At 35.2% G+C, this 22,865-nt stretch overlaps 1 protein-coding gene across 2 annotated transcripts in view; it reads right to left on the bottom strand.

Annotated features, from left to right (window-relative positions):
- The window catches only part of gbe1b (glucan (1,4-alpha-), branching enzyme 1b), a 118,454-nt gene extending 96,631 nt beyond the window's left edge, over positions 1 to 21,823 (bottom strand). Inside the window, exons 1-3 of one of the 2 annotated variants that reach the window (XM_043258907.1) lie at positions 21,488 to 21,823; positions 3,795 to 3,964; positions 477 to 592 (exon numbers count right to left, since the gene is read on the bottom strand). In XM_043258907.1, coding sequence (XP_043114842.1) covers positions 477 to 592; positions 3,795 to 3,964; positions 21,488 to 21,585 — 384 coding nt within the window. In that variant the 5' untranslated portion in view covers positions 21,586 to 21,823. Of the gene's footprint in view, positions 1 to 476; positions 593 to 3,794; positions 3,965 to 17,845; positions 17,911 to 21,487 lie in introns of those variants that run through there. The other variant, XM_043258909.1, reaches the window with a different exon arrangement.
- Between the last annotated feature and the right edge of the window lie 1,042 nt (positions 21,824 to 22,865).

Raw genomic sequence — 22,865 nt, 5'->3', positions numbered from 1 at the left:
AATTAAGTTGCCGGTGTGGCCTTTAGATGAGGGAAAGCAGCAGAGCAAGCCGTTACCTTTTGATGCGAGAACATCACGCATGGATGAATCGTTCACAATAATATCAAGAATGTACGTTAAAGTAAATAAAGTCTACTCAGCTTGTTGATTTTAATTGAATGTACAATCTCGAACTGAGTGAAGAGTCCAACAGATCCCACAGGACCACGCTTCAATTTATTTAAAATTAAAGCTCTGGGTTTTAAACCTCATGGGTGTGAAGCTCCAAATTGGAGCGGCGTTATTAAAAACATATGCTGTTGAAGAGCATCGAATGGCTTGAAAGTCACAGCTGTTGCTGTATCTTTAACATTGACACGCCATCCATAAAACGGCTGAATATTAAAGCCATCTTGACAGCGCATAAAGCCTTCATAATACCTCAGCGCCTCATTCAGGCTAATGAAGTAAACAAACCAGCTAATGTGTCTGCTCACCTTCAGCTTGGAGTTATGAGCGACAGCAGGTGTCTTGTCCTCTTTTGGGGGTATGTGCAGCTCCCACTTCCCGAAGTCTTTTTTAGCGTAGGGATGTGAAAAATTATTCCAGCCATCTATTAAAAGAAAGCAATTGCGATTAAAAAACTTCATTTGTTCGATGAATAATATTACATAGACGCTTATTTTTTTTTTTTTCTTTTATTGTCTGTGTAAAACTTGCAAAAATGGCGTGATGTGCTATTGCATGGTTGCTAGGGTGTTCTGAGTGGTTGCTACGGAAAGGGAAATAGGGATGTGTAAAACCACCTGATTGTTTAGTGGTTCATAACCATAAAATTTTATTCTCCAATCTGAAAACAATCACTGAAACCAAACAGCCGACGGTAGCCATTGACTTCCATAGTAAATTTCCCATATTATGGAAGTCAATGGCTACCATCAGCTGTTTGGTTGCCAGCCTCGTTCAAAATATCTTCTTTTGTGTACAACGGAAATTCATAAAGGCGAGGTTGTTTATAATGATGATCGTTGTAACCACTGAAATGTCCTGAAATCTGACATCAGACTTGGGGCCGAGTGATTCCAACTCATTCCGTCTTCAGTGAATAGCATCATTTGATATAATGGCCAAAATGTTGGCAACCAAAAAAGGGTTTAGAAGGTTTCACGATGAAAACATTTCTAATAACTGAAACACAGCACGCTAATTAAGGTACAAATTAAATGAACAGTATATATTGTGCTCTTGGGTCATTTCGAGATTAACTCTAATTTGGAACATAACTTGTTTAGATTTATGGCTTGATTCATTTCAGGTCCTAGACTAAAATGTGTGCGTGTGTGTGTGTGTGTACACATATATAGAGATAGAGCTAAACAAATGATAAAGTTAAACAAAATAAACAAAATATATAGTATATAGAATGCATGGATGGATGGATGGATGGATGGAAAGAATGTGGATAAATATATTAATATATTAATAGAATGAAAGGAGAACGATTGAGGCGACCACTTTAGCTGTATCTGTAATTACATAAAGGTCTGCTTTTAGGTGTCTGATGCATTGCGTTTTTATGAAATAAAGATAATGCAGTATAGTATTTTGTATTTTCACATCTAGTTGGAAAACAATTGTCATTTGTACTACTGTCTCTTTAAAATAAATGAAGAAAAAAAAACAGTATATATATATATATATATATATATATATATATATATATATATATATATATATATATATATATATATATATATATATATTATTTATTTATTTATACACACTACATTTATTTAATTATATCATATTTTTATTATTTGTTTATTTCTTATTTTTTTACCAGAAAGTGAGAGGAGGAAAAAAAACTGAATTATAAGTTCCATTAAACTATAAATGGTTTAAAAGACCATTACATTTAATTTCATAGTAAAACACTGATTGTTTCTTAGAATTAAAAACACACACACACAGACACATTACTTACCACATAATTTACCATTAAACAGTTAAGTACAGATTATTATGATTATTATTTATTATTATTATTTCATTATATTTAATATTTTTTTATGCTTAATGTATATTAGGTGCTTTGTGATAAATCTTTTGTGCATTACTGTAGTATCATGTGTGGCCCTGATTGTGTTTTGTCTTTGTGTTTCATATTACAACCTGTTTGTCCTATTTTTTACTATTACGCTGGTTTTTACATTGTATGATACTTTGGTATTTTACATTTTATATATTGCCAATATATTTAATATTTTACTGCAAATCCAACAAGATAATTTTAGACTGCTAATCTGCTTGATTTGATTTATAATTCGCATCTTTCACAAACCGTATGCAGAATTCTAATAATTAGTATTAGGACTGGGTTTAAATCGTGAGAAACGGCAACGGCGATGCTTATCTATCCGTTGCCTAATTTGCATTCTCTCTGATAAAATTACTAACAACCATTTGTTTATTCAAAAGCAATGCAAGTTCTGCCATGTGATCAAAGACTACAGAATTTGGCCTGCAGTCTGTAAAGTCTGGCTCATTACTTCTTAAAAAAAAAAAAACCTTGTACTGCTTAATGACTAGAAAAGACAAGCAAATGCTTTCAAATCCTGCATTCATGCACTTTTTTGGGTGAGAAATCATTATGCCAGATTCTTGACAAACAAAAGGTTTCAAAAGAAAGGTCCTTAGTGACTGACTGACTGACTGACTGACTGACTGTATTTGGTCTTGTAGGCAATTCAGATAACCTTGAAGGGATTCTTCTTTTTGTCTTAACCTGAACACAATGTTCTTTCATCTGGTTTAAGATGAAAAACTGATCTGTCAAAGAGAACAAACAGTCAACTACAAATTGACATAAGATATAGATGAATAAGCAGACTAACTCTTGTATGATTTATGAATTCTGCGAAGAACAAAATATCAGTACAATAACAAAACTTTCTGAATTATGAATAACAACGCTCAGAAGTTTTTGACTACATCTATATAGCGTTACACTATTTGCAAAAACAAACTAAATATAATATAACATTAATTAATAAGTCAAATATTTTACCCTAAGTTTAGTACATACTTTAATCCATTAAAATAATCAAAAAAAAAAAAAGTGTTGTATTAATACTGTAAGCCATTAAAATAATCATTATTAAATGTATAACACTTATACACTATATCTGTCACGTAACCAAATATACAAAATCTGAAATATTCTGCTTTATCACCGTTTGCATTTTAAGAATAGTACTATAAAGCTTAATATTTTGAGCCATTAAAATGATAAGTTAATATCTTGCATATTACGTTATTTTTATACATTTAAAAATGACTTTACCTTGCTTTCTAAATAAAAATGCGTTGCATTTTATGAGTAATACAATATAGCTCTATTTAAAGCCATTATAATAACCATTATTAATGTGCAGCGACGTATAATAAATTAAATATTTGTACTAGATCAATTATTTTACCTTACCATTTACCTATTACATAACAGTGAGTGCTGCGTTTTAAACATATTCCAAGATATTATCATTTTATTTACATGCATTTCTTTTTTTATACGCCTGTATTTAGCAAATTTTACTAAATACATTTAAATACGCAAAGGCCAATTAGGCATTTAGCCGAACTTTAACTTCTTAACTTCAGCTTCGACTGAAGTCAACTTAATACCGTATTTCTGCTTAACGCCTAATTTTAATGGGATTCGAGATCTAACAAAAATCACTGCAGCGCTACCCGACGGGAAGATGGCAAGCGCCTAGGGCTTTAGGGAAAAGGCCTTAGAATGAGAAAAGACGTACTGAAGTCTCCAGCGAGGAACAGAGCCTCGGCGGCTGGGGCCCACTCCTTAAAGACGAGGCTGTTGTCTGGCATCCGTTGTACTCCGTAACTCTTATAGCTGCGTGTGAACTGATCAAAGCCTCCTTCGGCCTCCTCAAGGAGTGTGAGCTGTTTCTCAAACAGCCCGTACCTTCAAAAACAAAGCAGAGGAAAACTTCTTAGCAACCACGGACGGAACAGACGTTGCATCTCGCGCGTTAAACCAAGTTCCACGACACATATCGGTCAAAGTAAATATACCGTACCGTAAAGACACCACGGGCAAAACGCAAACAAATGCATCCCGATACACGGGAAAACAAACCAAGAGAAATCTGAATGACTGTTAACCAATTTATTTGGCATTCAAAAGCCTGCTCTGAATTATTTATTAAGTTAATATTTTATATTATAACTGTACATACGTCTCCTATTGAACAACCCTTGGCAGAAGAAACGCATTTACCCTCAGGATCGTCTTTGAAATCGCAAAGTTGAGTTCGCATCTGAAAACAGCCACCCACTCATGTATATTGATGGAGGTTGCCATTGACCCGGCGTCTTCGACACGCATTACATCACCCGGAGACACTAAACACCTAAGCATGCATCCTGTTCTTTGACTTCACTTCTGTTTTCAATATCATCCACCTTCTTAAGCAGAAATATGGGCACTGAGCCAGCCGAGTGCTGTCAGCTGCTCCATTTTCTTCAAGGGAGATGAGGTTCACCTCCCACCTTCCGGCCATCAACAAAGGTGTGCCACAAGGCTCTGTACTGCCCCCACTTCACTTTTTCTTGTTCAGAAATACACTAGCTTCACTTCAAAGCGGAGCAGCACTGGCTGAATGACAACATAATAATATATACCACCTTATAGTCAAAATGAGTGAGTAAAGTTTACTATCTACGACCCGAACTATTTATACGGCACACATTTAAGATGCTTTTTAGGTTTCTGTTTTATAACATGAAGATTTCGTTTTTGCACTGACTTATAATGAATGCATCTTTTTGTTTGCATTCACAAATGATGATAATAATGTTCTAATTAGATGAATTTCCGATGCAAAAATAGCATTTACGTGAGGGATAACGTACATAAAGCGGGATTATTAGTTTGAGCGGTTGTTACGTGGGAATAACAAACCTTGAAATGTGGCGACTGACCAATCAGAATTGAGTATTCCACGAAGCCGTGTTATATACATATATAAACACTAACTGTTCAAATGTTTGGAGTCAGTACTTTTTGTGTTTGTAACGTCCACTTTGTACATTAGAAATGTCCACTTTTATTCAAAAAAGATGCATTCGATTGTTTAAAAGCGCCAATAAAGCAATGTTTACAATGTTACAAAACTTCCACGGAAATATTTAGAGGCACGACCGTTTTCAAGGTTAATAATAAGAAGCACCAAAACCAGCATATTAGTGATGATTTCTGAAGGATCCTCTAACGATAAAAGTTTGCCATCGCTGTGGCAGAAGTAAACGGAAAATAAAAGTAGTTTTCAAATTGCAAAAATCCTACACAATATTTCTGTTTGAATGCATTTTTGAACAAATGTTAGGCCTGATGATACTTTTCAAAGAATATTGACTAAAAACCTTCGAACAGCATTGCATGCACGGATACTGTGGTAAAATTGCTCATACTGCGATATAAGATTTCAGTCATATCCAACTCAACAGCACAATATCAGCTAGCAGAAGATGAAGCAATCTCCTGATGTGCTAACAATAAGCTATGAATGACCTTTTTGAGGTCACTTTATTCTTTAGGCACTTACAGACCTCGAACTCCACGTCTCCATCAACAGCCAATAAACTACCGTAACAGACAACTTATAATTCTTAGACGCCTATACCTGTTCTTCTCTAAAATGCCATATCGACACCAACCGTCTCATCAGGAAGGCATATCAGACATGATCTTGCTCAGATAAATCAAGCCAACACCTCCTTGTTCGATTCTGCAGAGCCATTCTTTTTGACAGCTAATGTCTGTGTGTGCGTGCGTGTGTGTGTGTGTGTGTGTGTGTGTGTGTGTGTGTGTGTGCGCGCGTGTTTAGAAAGCACAAGCTAACAAGAAAAAACACATTGTTAGAGGAAAAACATTCACACATATTATTGACTTCAGAAACACACTTGAACAAATACATCTTACCAACAGGCTACAACAAAGCCTGCAATCAATACAACATCTTAGTATTATGTCTATGTTAATACAGTATGTGAACGTCAAAGAAAAAAAAAACTCTCCAATTCCTAAATCAAATAGGATTAATTTGTCTTCGTTTCGAAATCTTATATATGTAATAATTATTCAAATGTTTGCACATACTTAATTTTCAAGTTACATATTTAATAATAATTTATATATATATATATATATATATATATATATATATATATATATATATATATATATATATATATATATATATATAAAATTAATTAATTTTAAGAGCAATTCACCTGTCTATATGTTGCATATTGAACTTAAGTTAACATATTGTCCACATCATTTTTTCAATTATTATTTTATTTTAGCATCTCTTTTCAATTGCAAATGTTTTTAGTATTATTTATTTAATTTTTACATATTAAATGCCGTTTTGTCCCGTCCCATATCATGTCATGCGCTATATTCAAAAGCTATACTAAAAACCAAAAACTACATTCATAAACTATGGCCATGACATTTAACATTAAAGGAAAACGCATTAAATAAACAATTTAAGGTATTTCAGAGCTAAAAAAACAAACAAGCTTGAGTTTTTTCGTTTCCATTTTACTTGTTCCTCCACTTGTTTATTTCTGAACAACCAATACTTCTGTCGCACAGCTCTACATTAACAGTGACTTAACATCTGCTTTTGAAACGCAAGTGCTCACAACACACTAGAGAACACCTTATGGCTAATTCTCATTCTTCAAAACAATCAATAGCATTTAAGATCCCCTTTGCCACCTGCTGCTTATCAGATTCCCTGGTTGGATGCCGTCGCTACAAGAATTAAATGCCGAATCTAAACAGCTAAGCTCTCAGCGGCCTGTCAAACGCCTACAGCATTCACACACACACAGGGCGATTTTCTGCGATAAAACAACTGGAACTCATTCGTTTTCAATAAGAGCTGGCGGTTTCCGGCAGCATGAGCAATAATGGTGCGAGTTCGACTTTCTGCAAATGAGCAGCAATTACCAACAAAGCTATAAACGGCCATCCAACGGTATAGAATTATGAACCAGAACGCCCCTTCAGGCCCACTGCTGGAGATGTCGATGGGTTGAAGAAGAGGCCAAGGCTCTTGGACGGTGCCCGAGGATGAAGAGGGCAAGCTGTTCCAGTCTAAACAGCCAAAATATGTTTGCATCCTCAATGTGAACTTTAAGCCCGAAGAGCTGACGGGCCTGGCATGGTCAAGCGGAACCCTTGGGGCTCGTCCGTTTAGGTCCCAGACACCTTCAAAACAAATGTCCCATGACATGTTTTGATTTTCTGAACTCTTCTGAATAAATTTTGATGCTGCTTAAACATGCTCTGGGCGGCTGAATGGACCCCAGGCTCGCTCGCGGTTGATTTTACCCTTAGGAATGCGGTAAGCTACGCATTTATTGGTATTTGCTCGAGGCGGTTTGTTAGGGAGAGGTGTGCTAAAATGTAACTATGTGAGTCGAGCGGACGGTTTTCTTATCACTGGTACCATAATGAGGGAATAAATCATCAAGTCGTATCATAGAGATGTGGCCGGCGCTTTTTGACTTGGGCCTGTAATCTTAACACTTTCTCTCTAATCACCATTCACTATTCAACTGTAAATAAGCGCTTTAAAATTAGGCAGGTTTTATACCAGAAACTCCAATTACATAGTTTATTGGGTATACATTTTTATAATTTTTTTTATGTTAAAATACAAAATTAAATAATAATCTGAACAAAAACTGCTACATTGTGACATATTATTAGACTTTATTTAGATTTTACTTTTTTTTTACAGTTTCATCACAACACAGTAAAACTCTCATGTTGTGAAATATTAACATACATTACAAATAATACATTCATTAATGTATTAACTAACACGAACAAACAATGAACAATTCATTTATTACACTATTTATTAATCTTTGTTAATGTTAGTTAATAAAAATACAGTTGTTCATTGTTTGTTCATGTTAGCTCAAAGTGCATTAACTAATGTCGACAAATACAACGTGTGATTTTAATAATGCTGTAGTAAAAATTAGTCAAATTAGCAATAACTGAGATTAATAAATGCTGTAGAAGTATTGTTCATTGTTAGTTGATGTTGTAACTAATGTTAAGCAATGAACCTTATTATAAACGGTTACCAAATGGTCCTTTGATTAAACTACAGTCAAAATTATAAAATATTACAATTTAAAATCATACAATATAATTTGTTAACGATCAAAGCTGAATTTTCAGCATCATTACTCCAGTCTTCAGTGCCACATGATCCTGATTTATTTGCTTCTCAAGAAACACTTAATATTATCAATGTTGAGAACAGTTGTGCTGCCGAATATTTTAATTAATTAATGTGATATTTTAATTAATTATTATTTTTGAACAGTAGTGCATGCATGGACACTCATCAATGGGTAAACTGAGGGTAAGCAAATAAATAAATGTACTCAAAACTACCAAGTCAAAAACATGGACCTACATATCTATAAAAACAGACACATTGCTCAGAGCAGGCGAGATGTTTAAAGTCTAACAGTAAGTATCTCTAAATTTTCTGTGTAAATTTGCGGATTAGTTTCATAAGGCAAAGCTTTGATAACCGTTGTGCTGAAAGGGAGGAATTCACAGACACAATAGAGCGTGAGAGGGTTTTACCGTGCTTCCTGTTAGTACACTAATGCAGAGCACACTGTCTGCATGCTAAAGGCCTCTCTCGAAACTGTTTATCCCTCTTAGATCAAAATGAGCACAAGTAAAACGAAATCATTCAGAAACTAAACGCATACTAAATATTGTAGAAGAACAAAATAATTGCAGATTAGTCAAATCTTGACAAAAACTCAAAAGCGGCATCCTGCATGCTTCGATGAAATGAATGGCGTGCTTTAACCGCATCTGAACAGCAGCAGAGTGGAATTAATTCGGATTGATTCGTCAATAAAGTGCACTTGACAAGAAATGACGCATGATGAGGCATAACTCTTAACACTTTACAAAAAGGGTTTAATAGCATTAATAATTTACTTAAATTAGTATGTATATTAGGGTTTGTTAGCATTAGTTAACTCATTTCTAATGGCATTTATTAACCTAGATTAAAAGGCAACTGTTATGCAACAGTGAAATTTCATAAAAATAAAACCACACGTCATTTTGAAAAGGCCAATTTTTTGTGCGGAAGCAGAAACACGCTGTTTTCGTGCATGTCTCTTTAAATGCAAATGAGCTGTGCCTTTTACAGCTTGTTTCTCAGATTCTCTGAGAGGAAACATCTGTTTGGTTTTAATTTAATGTCACATAAATGTCAGCACTAAACAGAGTTCTCTTTCGTGTCTTAATGCACTTGACCTGTCTTAAAAGTGCTGGAGACTATTTTCAGATGCTGCGTAATATCATTGCACCTGTGGCAGCCATGGTACGGCAGAAAAGTTTCTTGATTATTACACCTGGAAAATCCCGAATTTTCTCTTTGGTCGATTTTGAGCGTGATGCTAACAGTCTACTCCGATTCAACGATCTATGCTAAGCTACAGCTAAAAGCGTAATTGCCAGACCCGGAGATCGGCTGAATGGATTCAAAAACGGTAAAACTTCAGGGGAGCTGGAAAATGGGCCTGCATTAGACCGCAAATGCAGCCTCGGTGAACATAATTGACACCTTTCAGGTACGCTAAAAAAGACAAAACTTTCAAAGAGCAGTGCATGTCGACATTAACATCAACCGATATTAATAAACGCTGTCATTAGTTCACCATACCTAATGTATTAGCCAAAGTTACAAAAAAATAACCTTCACGTAAAGTGGTACCGTCAAACTTGGCTGTCCGTGAATGAATTCATTGCCATGTGAAATCACAATGAGGCAGTTTAACCTCTGGCATTTGGTTTTAAAGTTTTTAAAGCCTTTTTAAAGTTTCTCTCACGAACCACTTTAACAAGCGCAGAAATATTACGATATGAATACAAATGCGCTCATATTCGGTCAGTGTCAAGCACTCGTTTTTTTGGAAAGAGAAGACCCATTTTTCTTTTCAAACATTAAAAGAAATTAACATAAATCAATGCACAGACGGACAGCACGGTAACAGTGTCATATTTAAAAAGGTTACTGGCTTACTAATCCATCCTTCATCCTTGACTGCCATCGGTATGAATGAAAATGAAGGATTTTACACTTAAATGTAGCATAATACGGGTTAAGAGCAAGCACAGTGGGAAAATTGCTCATTGTAATACATGAAATATTTACTTAAAAACATATGTGCATGACATTGCTTAAATAACACTAGACATAATATTTTGGACACCCAAAAAATTTATATTGGCTGACAGTATTTTTCTTTTAAATAAATTTTATTAAAAATATTTAAGTCATTCAAACTATATGCAAATGATACTCATATCAAATGACTGAATATACTATATAGAATGGTAAAATTAAACTTGTATCAGCCTACTATCTTTATTAGCCAAATACTTTTACTGGTACTGCACCCTTTCAAAGGTAAACTTTTTTGACCCCAAAAAGTTGCATAACATTACCTTTACATATTAGTACCTTTTAAAAACTGCTGCTGTTGTACCTTTCTGTAAGCATGTGATTTCCGCATACCTACTGTATAAGGTTTCGGCTGGTCATAAATACTTTTTAACAAATGATAATAAAATATATGTGGACGCAAGTATAGCAAATGAGACCCACTGTGATACTGTATAGATTATAAAATACAGGACAATGACAGCACATAAAGTCAGCATACACTTGCTGCGTGTCATAAAACATTCGAAAGTGGATAAATGTGATGTGTGATGACATCAAAGAGAATTATTTCAGGTTAAATTGTCTTGTATTGATGCAAATACAGTTGTTAATGTCCTGAGTGAATGTAAACTGCAGAATCACAATATCACTATATTGAATCCATGCATTAGGTCTTAAAGTGACAGCAGCCTAACACACCCAATACTGCCTTGATGTCTTTAATGTTAATTAATGTGTACATTTATTAGAAAATTTGTGCATGAAAGGCTACCCAGATATGATACTTATTTTTCTTATTTTTTTCAGGAATTTATAATACATTTTAGTATGAATCATGATTTTTTTGTGAAAATCCTTAAGCATATTTAGCAAAAAACAAATAAATGAATAAATGTTTGCGTGCAAAGTTAAGTAGCACTGGCTTCGGAAGGGCAATCGAATCTTGTACGACACCGACCTGAGCTGAACAAATGAGAACGAACCCCTTACGTGGTCCCTCAAAAGTAAAAATTGTTTTACGCCTAAAATAGCGTGTTACATTGAACCAGCATCCCTATTAAATACTTCTACACCGTTTCCAGGACTCCCAAAAGGCAAACACAAAAGCAAACACCTGAAAGCTATTTGCAAGGAAATTAATCTGACCCCATCCCAATCCATGCCGACTGTCAAACTTCGGCTGCTCTGTGATTATGAGAGTCATTGCCATTATAAGAAATCAGTGTTTGAGGAGCTGAGGGAGGGTTGGCCTACTGCCGCACCATAAGGCAGTGATATTCTCCGCATGTCCGCAGGCTCGTGTCCCAGATGATTAGAGTCTAGAGGAGAGATCAGAAACTGCATCTCAATCAGAGAGTCAAGGTGACTTCATAGGAAGCTGATTTCCAACACGGTCATTACCGAAACCTAAACGTCACTGAAATCAGAACTTCAGCAAACCTGCTTATTAGTAATAATGAGTGAAAATTACTCTACTATAGATGTCCTTTCTAAAGCGGAGCATCTGCCGCTTGATTTTTCTTTTCTTTTTCGTTTCCTGATCTGTAAGTTTGTTGTTTGACGCAGCACGACACAAACCTGGTGAGATCTTGAGTTAAAAACGAGACTAACAGCACTAGACTAGACGGTCGGTTGCGTCACGTTCTAATATCGGCAAAAATTTAAATGGTACCACACAAACCCAAACAAGCCCTTGATGTAATGTTGGCAATGTTTTGCCTGGCACTGAAAACAAAAGTTTGGAGACAGCTGGCTTGGAAAAAATAGTTTGTAGAGATGGCCGTCGCAGGGCAGACGCGTTTTAGGACTGCGACCCAAAATTTCTGACAGTGTCAGAAGTTTGTGAAAAGCTGCAACTCATCTCAATGCCAATTATTTGGCAGTCAGTGAGCATGTCATGCTAAAAAATCAAAGTGTGCCCTACAACGAAAGAAATCTGTCATGATTCCCAAAATTTGTCTTACACAACAAAATCGTGTCCAAAATTGTAGTGTGCCAGACTTTTGAAAATTCCCAGTGAACATAATCCATACTAAATAAGCATGCAGGACAGTAGTGAACACAAAGATCTATTCAGCTTTAAGTCTTGTATGTGTTGCACAAATTTAGCTATCCTGGAAGGTCATTTACAGATCACACCGTGCAACATGAATCTAGTGAACTTGGCACGACATGCAAATGGGCCGTACCATAATGACATCTACAGCAGGGGTGTCCAAACTCGGTCCTGGAGGGCCGGTGTCCTGCAGAGATTAGCTCCAACCCTAATTAAACACACCTGATCCAGCTAATCAAGTACTTCAGACATGCATAGTATATGTGTTTTAGCAGGGTTGAATCTAAGCTATGCAGGGCTCCGGCCCTCCAGGACCGAGTTTGGACACCCCTGATCTACAGTATTGACTCATCGAAACGTCATTAGCGTGCGTTAGTGGTAAACAAAAAGAGCATGATGAATCGCACTCTGGTAGTTTTTAATGTGCGTTTAAAAAAAGTGGAAGTGGCGAAAGAGGAAGGGATAACGTTTTATGTTTTAGTGCCATGTTGCATCGATTTCATTTCGCATTTTTAGTGGCTAGTAACGCACTGTACGATGACCATGCTGAATTTCTGAAACTATCAGAAAATGATTAGGGGTGTAATAATAAATCAACTAATGGGTCGATTCTGTGATTATACTAACACATTTCGATTCTCTCTTGAATCGATTTTGAACTTAATTTTCAACAACAGATGGTGCTCTAGGCTAGTTTTTAATGCGCACAATAATCGTGAAGAAGACCGCTTGTGTGTTCAACTGAGTGATTAAATGTATTTGCACCTCGGCTTCTATGATGCAAGATCAATGTAAAGATATTCAACTGTGAACACTTGTAATTTGCTTCTACTTTTTTGAACTTTATGAATGATTATTTTAAGTAATGCGTGCGTGTGAGTGAGGAACTGAAAGCAAGCTGTTTCTAAAGCATGCAGCGCAATCTCTTTTATAACTAAGCTCGGAATCAATTACGAAGAGATATTTGATGCATTAGGAAAAAAATCACAGAATCGATCCATTGATTGATTTATAGTTACGCCCGTAATTTAACAGAAGCTAACTTTGGTTGCGGGATTAATCTTTCATCTGAGACATTAAAAAAAAGAAGACAACTAGTGCTATTAATAGTCTGTCCTTAAAAAAAAGTTGGAAATATAGTTTGAATTTTGCTTTTTAAGATTTACATGATTTAACGTCTAGTGTTTTTAATATGCTTAAACAAGGACTGTGCTATATCCATCACTGAACATTATGGAATAAGTATCTGGTTCAAATATGTCTGAATTAGCCTAATCCAACATTGTATACTTCAACATCAGCAGTTTAAGATGATAAACATTATTGTTCAAATGAATTTAGCCAGATATCAACATTCAACGTACGTTATGAGAGCTTTTTTAGGTTGTTAACTCAATTAAAGTTATACGACATGCTGATTGACTAAATAGATGAAAATATTGTAAATATTGAAAATATATTTGTTTATAGAAACTAGTATTGACACAAGCCCCATGATGCCGCAATCGGTTCTGGATTAAGTGCCTTGTTCAAGGTCATAACCCACTACGAGGCCAATATCCCAGAGTTCCTACTAGATTTGGATTCGAACCAAGATCATTCTGGTTAGCAGAATGGAGGATGGAGGATGTGTAACCCATTGACCTTCACACTTTCTCCACCGTTTGTTCATTTAGTTTCAAGAGCTTGTTCTCACAAATGTACAGTTGGCTGAGTAACTGTCAGAGAAAGACTGCTGGGAAATATCAATCCCAGATGGAGACAAAATCAGACTGCATTTCATGCTCTTTCAGAATCAGCTGAGAGAATGCAATGAGACACAGTCTAGAGAACAGAATGCCGGGTTTTCCCAGCAGTCTTTGTGAAACTGTGTCAAAAGAAAGTTTGAGGTTAAATGAAAGTATTTTTAGAGAAATTATGAAACGCCTGACAAAATATACAAGAGAAGAACACAGAAATAGTTTAACTCATTTGCCACTGTTTTAAGACCTCTTGCACGGCAATGTCAGATTTCGTCCATACATGAGTGAAAAATAATATTACAAATTATATTTTGAAAAGAAAAGAAAATGAATTCCATTTTAATGAACAAAAGAAGGTCTGGGGTCAGAAAGACTTTAATGTTATGCTCACCAAAGCGGCATTTATTGGTTTAAAAATAAGTAAAAACAATATTATTGTTTTTATTATTTTACAATATATTTATATGAATATATTAAATAGTCTAATACATTTAAGCCATTAGAGTCTTCAAATGTCACTTGATCTTTCAAAAATCATTCCAATATGCTAATTCAGTGATAAAGAATAATTTTGGTAAGGTTATTATTATTTATTATTATTAGTTTTTAATTTTTTGTCCCCTAACAATTAACAAATTTAATTAAAATTAAGAATTCATTTCTTTGATTTACACAGCCATTCAGAAGTTCGGAATCAGTATTTTAATTATTATTATTATTATTATTATTATTATTATTATTATTAATTATTATTAAAACATGAATTAAATGTATTTATTTATTTGGTGATAATAAAGACCTAGAAAAGATCTATATTATCTGTTATTCTTTATATAACTTTTTTTTTTTATCAAAGAATCACATGTTATGGTTTTGTTTGTTTTTTCTGATCAAATAAATGCAGCCTTGATGAGCAAAAGTCTTTAAAAAGCATTCAAAAAAAAAAAAAAAAAAAAAAATATCACACTGAGCCCATATTTTAAGGCCTAAATTAGAGCTCCTACAACAATTTCAAACGATTGTAAATTTGCGTTCAATTATTACTGTAATAATGGACTTACACGCTTTTTTCCATTAACACTTATTATAAATTCTTGTGAAATTGTCGTTTAATGTTCATGCAGGTCTTAATATAAGGCATATTCTTTTATTAGAGTAGGTCTTCCAGCACCCGTGGTCCAACATCACCATTCTCCACACTCCCAGCTGCACAAACCCACCGCTATTATTATTATTATTATTATTATTTTGGGTATAACGGTGAAACAAGGTTGCTATTTATACTTAGGAGCATTTGAGACCTCGGTATTACCGTGGCCCCGTCCCGAAAGCCTCCCTAAGCCTTCGTGGCCGACATCCCAGTTCACGCTTCGGTGATACGGCGTAGACCGTAACTACCCGCAAACCGCCTTTTCTCTCCCAAACAACAAAAGTTCAACATCAAAGAGCCGCACAAAAGAGTCCTGAGATGAAAACCTGGCCTACACGAGACTAAATGAAACATTGCAAAAGCAAAAATCTCTCACTTCAAGGCGCAAAAGGAGGAGGAGGCTGTTGTTCTGCTTTGTGCGCCAACGCGTCGTAATCTAAAATGTTTAAGAAGTTACTCGCCGTGGCTCTCTCCAAAGCTGGGAGAACAAGGGGATCGGAGCAGCGCGTATCAATCCCAGTTTGAAGTTTACGGAGTCTCTTTAGTCGTCTGAATTCCTGACACTCCGTTCCCTCCGTTGATGCTCAGCGTGATTCAGAGCTGCCCGCAAGACCTTGTTGATTTTGACGCCTGCGCTCATAAAGAAACGCTCTTGTTGCTCAGGGGCCTCTGACGCCGGGGTTTGATCAAGAGGCGAGCAGCTATTGCGCTGGCACCTGCCTATGTACAATTATTTATGGGGAGGAGAGGGGCTTTTCGGGGGCCAGGCAGGTGTGTGAGGCTCGCCCCGGGGCTCCCTGGAGTCCACAGAAGCCGAGCAGCCGCTGGAAGGGTCACCTCATAAACACGCTCAGAAAAATACACCACACTACTGAGTGAGGCAATATAGGTTCTTAGGGTAGAGAACCGTGCAAGGAACCAAGCCTTTGAGAAAGAGGCGTCGCTTAGAAGGAAAACGTGACGCGCGAGCACAATTATGCATGTTATATGTGCGCTATATCAAATTATATAGACTACACATTTTATAATCAAATGCATTATGTTACAGAATGAAGAAGTACACATGCGAAGTATATGTACTTTTGGAATCACGGCAAAATTAATAGTTTTGATATTGTTAACTAAAAGCATTGTGGTTTCGGTAAAACTTAATTTCAAGTAAAATGTGACATATGCCATAAGTGCGTATATTTATCTGAAATCATGTCAATAGACATTTTTTTAATCTCATCATTTTTAACTTTCTTGTCAATGTCAGTTTTTTTTTGATCATTTTGAATTTCGTGTCATAATTATGACTATTTATCCCAAACTTGACTTTTTATCTCGCAGTGACATTTTCCTTAAAAACTGCTTTTGGCAGATCGTCTCATAATTTTGTCTCATGATCATGAGGTGACTTTTCGTCAATCGCATTCGTGTCAGTTTCAGCTTTTAACCTACAACAACTTTTTACACAACAATTTTTCATAACCACAACTTTTTGCCAGAATGGCTTTTTATGTCAATTACAAAATTGTCAATGTTAAGTTTCATGTCAAAATGATGATTTTTTTAATTATTTCGCAACCATAACTTTATGTCAGTATTGCTTTCTGTCGATTTCGACTTTTTATCTCATAACTTTGACGTTTTTGCCACAATTGTTTTTGTCAATTTAGAATTTTAAGACTCTTTATCTGACAATCTAAACTTCTATTTCAGAACTACAAATAGCTTTTTATGCCAAATTTGACTTTCCATCTCATAATCATGACTTACTGCGTTTTTTTTTTTTAATCAATTTCAAAAACTTTTTACCAAAATTTGAACTCTTTACTCCAAAAAATTACTTTTTTGGTATTATCTCATAATCATGAATTTTTAGTAAAAACAAAAAAAAGTTGTTCTGTCAATTTTATCCAATAACTTCAAGTTCAATTTAGAATTTTAAATCAAAAATACGATAATAATTTGACTTTTTATCGTATAACCATAACTTTTGTCAAACTGCTATATCGGCTTATACTTCTATTTAAACGTACTTTAAATTTAATGTCACAATTACAAATCCTAATCAACGACGACAAAAGTAAAAAAGTTCATCTTCATAATATTTTGTCGGAATTAGCTCCCCTGGTTCATCTAGAAGTCTGCTGGGAGCTTGACATGACAAGGCGGCAAGTAAAATCAAGCCCGGCCCCCACATTTATTCATTTTTTTTTCCTCATTCAATATTTAATTTCACTCTTTACTGAAGTAAAATCGATCAGAACGTCAGGTTCTCGCTGACTTTAGATGCAGCATCACAAGTGAAAACCTCCATGTTTAGCTGTTTCACACTTTCGCCTCTCGCAAGCTTGCATCATCTCATTGCTCACGCTAGCAGGGGAAGTTGGCTAAATATTTATGAGAAAGCGTATGAAAAACAGCTACGTTTGCCCATGCCGATTACTGATATTCAGGGCAACGTGTAAATGATTAGTCTCTGTTAAAACGGCACACGCGCCGCTCTTCTGTTCATCCTATTAGCGTGTTTATCAGAGCACGACCCCTCGCAAACCATCTGAGCTCAACAGGAGCATTTCGCCACCAAAAACCAATAGAACAAAGTTCACCTTACTTCCAAAAGTCTTCACTCCCACCGCGTTCGTTCAACTCCCGCAGGAACATGCGCTGCTTACACACAGTAGGTCAGGAGGCCTAGTGGACTTTCACCACTTAGTAACTGAGCTGAGGCATAAAAGGTAGGTTGCTTGCGTCATTTTAAAATGCTACTCAATTTTATTTAAGAATAGTGTCTGGGGCATCTCCTAAAAACAAGACACTCCTGAAAGAAACACTGACATTGAAAAATTCACGGATACAGTTCATTCGTTTATTTACATCAAAATGAATTGGTTTAATTCATAATACATCATGAATTTAAAGTTGAATTTCTTCGTGGTAATTATTTATCAGTTTTCGTGTTTTATGTAATACAGTTCATTTTTATATCAAAATTAATTTAGACTTTTTATTAAATAAAAATAGAATTATTAAAAGTTGATTAAATCTAACAATTTTTTTCTGATGCCCCCTTATTTTCTTTTTTTCCACTTTTTATTAAATAAAAATAGAATTATTAATTTAAAGTTGATTAAATCTAACAATTTTTTTCTCATGCCCCCTTATTTTCCCTTTTTTTTCCACTTTATCTCATGTTTATGACTTTTCGTCTAATTTGAACATTTTCATTTACTTTTTAATCAAATTTCATCCTCTCAAAATCTGAATCTGTTCATTACATGTCATTTTAACCTTCCCAACACTGACTTTCTCTTAGAATGTCCAGCGTTTGTATAACAACTCCTAGGTTCATTTCGAAGTCCTAATTTCAACCTATCGTCCTGTGAATTTGACTTCAGCTCATACTGAGACTTTTCATCCGATTGCTACACCACTTTCAAGTCTTTACCCTAACATTGCACATGGCGATTATGGCTTTTGAGGTCTTCATTTTGACCCATCTTACGCTATCGATTCATGTCATAAATCACGATTTACCAAAGCGTTTTTTTCTCTTATGTGACAGAAACTGACTTCCACAAGCAAGCAAGCAAGCATCTTAAACACAACCCTCAATGAGCTCTCTATAATCATCACCGCAATTGAGATATTAAAGACATGTCCCGTTCCTACGGGGCCCTCTCTTTCTCAGAGCAAATAAAAGTAGCCCAGAAATCTGAAATGTTATTAACCTTCATTTTTTTTAACGGAACGCGCCACGAAGAGCAGAGGCTTCCTTAATAATCTGACATCCCGCGTGGTTTGGCTCAGTCGATCCGCGACACGCATTCAGCGCGGCATCGTTCCGCTTTCGAAACCGGTTCCGCGGAGAGGGGTTACAATTAGTAACCGTGTACCGCGTTTTCAGATACCTCGATGGCTGCCCCTCAAGACTTTGGTGTTAATTAAAACGATAATGAAGAACGTGTCGGCGGTCTCCGCGGCGCTAATGAACGGAGGACGTCGAGTCACAAACATGCGGCCCGCGCGCGCGCGCGCAATTAGGCGTTGTTATCGTTACAATCAAACGTAAAGACGGTGCAATGTATCGCGTTTTAAAATGACGAGCGCGCTTCTGCTGACAGTGCCGCTCGCTGGATTGCAATTAAGCGCCGTCTAATTGGTACGGAGCACTCGAAGTCTCCAGGCATAAGCAATCACGAGCTGAAGTGCCAATTGCGCGTCACTGTTTATATACTCAAGCAGAACTCTGTTAAACTGTAACTATAATTATGACTGACGTTATAATTAGATATTCAAGGTGGTCACCCCAAGTCATCCATCACTTTCCCGTTGGTCTTTATGTATTAATAAGCGCGGCCTAATAACGTTTCTCTTCGCATACGTTTGTAAGCGCGCTCGCGCGGCTATCGACGGAGCAGCGGCGCGCTGCATACTAAGGAGCACCGCCGGTGTACTAATAAGACGACGAGGCGCAAACGGTGCAGCGCGGTACGTTGTCGTGTTGTCACGTGGTCTCATGTCCGCCCGGGACACAGGCCTCGACTTCACCAGCGTTTGAGACTAAAAATAGACGTCCGGACTAAACGTCTTTAGCGGTTCATGAATTATGACAATGTCAAAGCCGGGACTAATAAAGCGAACGCATTTTAAAAGTTCTAAACTAGTACAACTAGGAACTGTGGTATATTGGATTTTTTTTTTTTTTTTAGAATTAGAATATAATTTTTCCCAAGATCTATTGAAACAGTAATTAGTTTTACACCAAATTTAGATTTTAATATACTTCTCAGATTTTAGCCATTCATCAGAATTTTTTTTTTACTTATTTAAAACTTAATTAAACTTTGTATGCTGACTTTTTCTTTCATATAGTTTAATATGCACAGGTCAAAGTAATAATATATATTATTTTTAAGTAATATATATATATATATATATATTTTCCATAAATGTGTTGCGCTGAATTTTGTAAAGTAACTTTTGATGCAGACATTATGTGAAGCTGCTTTGAAACTATAATGCATAATTCACTATGTAAATAATATTAGTAATAGTAGTTGTAATATCATTGTTATTATTATTGTTGTTATTGTTGTTGTTGTTGTTAAGTTGTTAATAAATCACAATAAATAGTTTGTTTACCTTTTTGTAAAGTTGCTTAAATAAATGACTATGGTAAAGATTATTATTAATTATATTAACCAGGGCTCACTAGGTGACCCTAAACTTATAAGCAAAGCAAAAAAACTTTTTTTAAAAGTTAGATTTAAATTAAAAAACACTTAGTGAGCTCTTATGTAATTGTATATTAATTAATAATTTAATATATTAATTATATGAAATTCATATTATGCATATATATACATACACACACACACACACACACACACACATACATATATACACACACATATATATATATATATATATATATATATATATATATATATATATATATATATATATATATATATATATATATATATATATAAATAAATAGTGTTTGCTTATATTTTAAAATAATATATTTTGTAATTAATATACAAATGTTTTTTGTCATTAACCCCTTGCTATTTTTAAAGGCATATAATTAAAAACAAATATAGAAATTTAATTTAAAAATGACAAAACATTGTTATATTTATTTTAAAAATATATTATTTTTAATATAAGCAAACATAGGTGGATTCTGCTTCCTATAATTAAAATATATAAAAACAAGCACCTGTTAAGGGAGCTCAAACATAAGAGGTGGGGGGTATCAAAAGCAGGGGTCTTAAAGATTGACTTGCAGGTCTAGGATTGAGAACATGAAAGGTGTTTTACCATGCAAAAGCCAGGCTGCGAGGATAATAATAATAACAATTTTTTGGATGATAGTATATTTAGTAGTAGTAGTTGTTGTCGTTGTTTTTATGTTCTTACTATTTTTGTGCACAAAATCGCCCAAAATGTTGTCCCCTTCTCTCTTAAAGCAGCGTTGCAGAGAGGCGTCATCGCCATCAGGCTTCCATAGAAAGCATTAGATGTCCGTATTTACATATTCACCGGGGCACGCAGCACTTACACACAGAGGAGGACAGCATCCAGCAGCTGTCTCTTAATGGACACTGCACTGAATTAATAGAACAACTCCTAAGTGCCGGGTGTGAAGGGCTGACAGACAGACAACGCGTGTCAGTGTGCGTTTGGGACAGCCACGGAACCACTGCCCGGCGACGAGACGCAAATAACGCTTAAAAGCACGCTTTACCTCCTCTGGAAGTCCTTTTCAAACGGTTTGAGGTAAGGATCCATTTGTAGAAGGGAGTTCAAGTGAGGAACTGAAACGTTACACTCCGATTCTGCCATCTTCGTCAGACCAGAGCAATCGAGCGCCGACTCCCTCGATTTAAAACGCCGCTTTCAACTGGGAGCAATGACCAGCGGTTTGTGTCGCGCTTGTCAGCGGAGACACGGGGGCGTGTTTTGTTTTTTTTTTCTGCCCTGTCCATATGAAAACAAGAAGATGTGGCTTTCAGAGCTTACTTTTCATGTTTGCTCTTAAATGGCAGCGTGGTGCTTTAAGGGGACCGCGCCAGCGATCAGATTAGGGGAGGATTTTGAGGAGGCGGAGAGTCGAATCATTGAACTTTTTGCCCTTGACAAAGTACAACCTTCTCTTTTTTTTTTTTTTTTTTGGAAGCACGGGCCCTCTAGCTTCTGTATCAATGTTACACCGTAGATGCAATACATGAAATGCATTTGAATATAAATAGATGTGCATTATAGATACAAGAATTATAAATGCTAATAAATAATGTAGGCTACAAGAATATCCTAGCAGTGTAATTTATTTATTGTTATATAAAAATGTGTATATATATATATATATATATATATATATATATATATATATATATATATATATATATATATATATATATATATATATATATATATATATATATATATATATATATATATATATATATATATATATATAATACTAAAATAATATAAAAATAAATAATAATAAGTATTAATATTATTTTATTATTATCATTGTTGTTGTATTGATTTTTTGTATAATATATTAGCATTATAATATATTGTTATTGTATTATTGTTATTATTATTATTATATTTTGTAATTATTCATCCAGATTATATGACTTCACTTTAATTAAGACTAAAAGGAATATATATATATATTTTTAACTACACTGTTAAATTTCAACAAACACAAGCGCACAAATCACAGCATTAATTATGGTAATTAAAAATAGTGACAAATTAATTAACATAGGCTTTTAATGTAAAGGCTTTACGGCCAGGGTCAGCCCCTTTGACCTCTTTTGTGGGGCCGGACGTTCATTCATTCTACATCTTTTTATGTTTTGCTGACAGGCCGTGCAGTATGTGACATGTCATGTCTTTACAGTACGGTTTGGTTACTTTCAAGGTTGGATATAAAAAGAGGATCCTATTCATGCAATCTTCACAGATTGAGAAAAAGTGAGATATATTTCATCAGCATATTTCCTTTCCACCTCAGGCTTCATTCAACCAAAAGTGGCATTTTTACAACTTTACAACCATTTTATTTAACTGAATATCATTGGCCAAAAAAAAAAAAAAAAAAAAAAAAA

The sequence above is a fragment of the Puntigrus tetrazona genome, chromosome 15, assembly GCF_018831695.1.
Source record: "Puntigrus tetrazona isolate hp1 chromosome 15, ASM1883169v1, whole genome shotgun sequence".
NCBI lineage: Eukaryota > Metazoa > Chordata > Actinopteri > Cypriniformes > Cyprinidae > Puntigrus > Puntigrus tetrazona.
The sequence above is the reverse complement of the archived record's forward strand: the minus strand, read 5'-3'. Positions and strand labels throughout refer to the sequence as shown.